The sequence below is a fragment of the Galeopterus variegatus genome, unplaced genomic scaffold (assembly GCF_000696425.1).
Source record: "Galeopterus variegatus unplaced genomic scaffold, G_variegatus-3.0.2 Scaffold2746, whole genome shotgun sequence".
In the NCBI taxonomy this organism is placed as follows: domain Eukaryota; kingdom Metazoa; phylum Chordata; class Mammalia; order Dermoptera; family Cynocephalidae; genus Galeopterus; species Galeopterus variegatus.
The window spans coordinates 36,868-37,907 of record NW_007728857.1 but is presented as its reverse complement, the minus strand read 5'-3'; the positions used below and the strand labels follow the sequence as shown (position 1 = coordinate 37,907).

At 54.0% G+C, this 1,040-nt stretch overlaps 1 protein-coding gene across 1 annotated transcript in view; it reads right to left on the bottom strand.

Moving 5' to 3' along the window:
* Positions 1–643, bottom strand: part of LOC103598802 (disintegrin and metalloproteinase domain-containing protein 21-like) — an 8,687-nt gene extending 8,044 nt beyond the window's left edge. Inside the window, 1 exon segment of the mRNA XM_008582864.1 lies at positions 19–643. Coding sequence (XP_008581086.1) covers positions 19–643 — 625 coding nt within the window.
* Positions 644–1,040: the final 397 nt, after the last annotated feature.

Below are 1,040 nucleotides of genomic sequence, written 5' to 3'. Positions count from 1 at the left end.
TGGAAGCTTGAATTTGACCTTTCATAGTGGTTAAATGGAAAGAGTAGGTCTTACTAGAAATTCTGGGTGCCCCACTGGTGTTTGCCACAGAGAAGAGGGGGTCTATGACCTCCCGGTGTCCTAGTCTATACGTAGGACCCGTTGCATTGGTGTCGGCCACTATCTGAGAAACAACATGTTCAATCCTGCTGGAATCCTTGAGGGGTTTGATTTCATAGGCGAGGTCATCCAACTTCATGATCCCTTCGAGGCCTCCATAGCACGTGTCTACGGTGACCATGGATAGAGGAATGTCCTCCAGGTAGCCCAGGTAGTAACAGTCTGGAGGGATGTAGGGGAAATTCATCTGCAGGGCTCCTTGGTCATCCTGAGTCATCACCAGCAGATGTCTGGGCCAAAGAAGTTTCTTGTGCCTCATGTGGATGACATGTCTCTGGCCCCCAAAACGCAGGCTGTAGGAGAGCCAGCCTGGCACCTGAACGCCTTTGCCATGGTGCATCTCCTTCCTAGGAATCACCACCTCTGAGGAGACATAGCACCATGAGGGGCAGCCTTGAGAAGACTGGACTGGAGCCAGGAGCGCCCAGAACCCGAGCAGCCAGACGGCGGCCTTGAGGATGACCTGTCCCTCTGCCAGCCTCATCCTCCAGCTCAGGAGTGTTTGTCTGGAGGGAATGGCTAAAGGGAGTGTCCTCAGTGGAGCCAGGGCTGAGCTGTCTGCAGTGGCCCCTTCCCTGCCAAGGAGAGAGTGACAGAGAACAAAGGCCCCTCAGGCCCCAGCATCCCAGCCCATGTTGGTTACCTGGACAACCAGAGGGAATTAGGCAACAGTCCCAGGGCGTGGCAGTGGGGGTGCCTGGGCCATATGCCAGCTGGGCTGGAGGTGGGATAAGAGCAAGGGTCACGTCTGTGCGTGCTCACTTGGAAGGGAAAAGGGAGAGGGGGCAAGGGTGAGTCCTTTTACCACGATCCGTCTTTTCCTATGATTCTGGAATATATACCGTGCAGTTATTACATTTTCTAGAGCTTGTCTACAAATT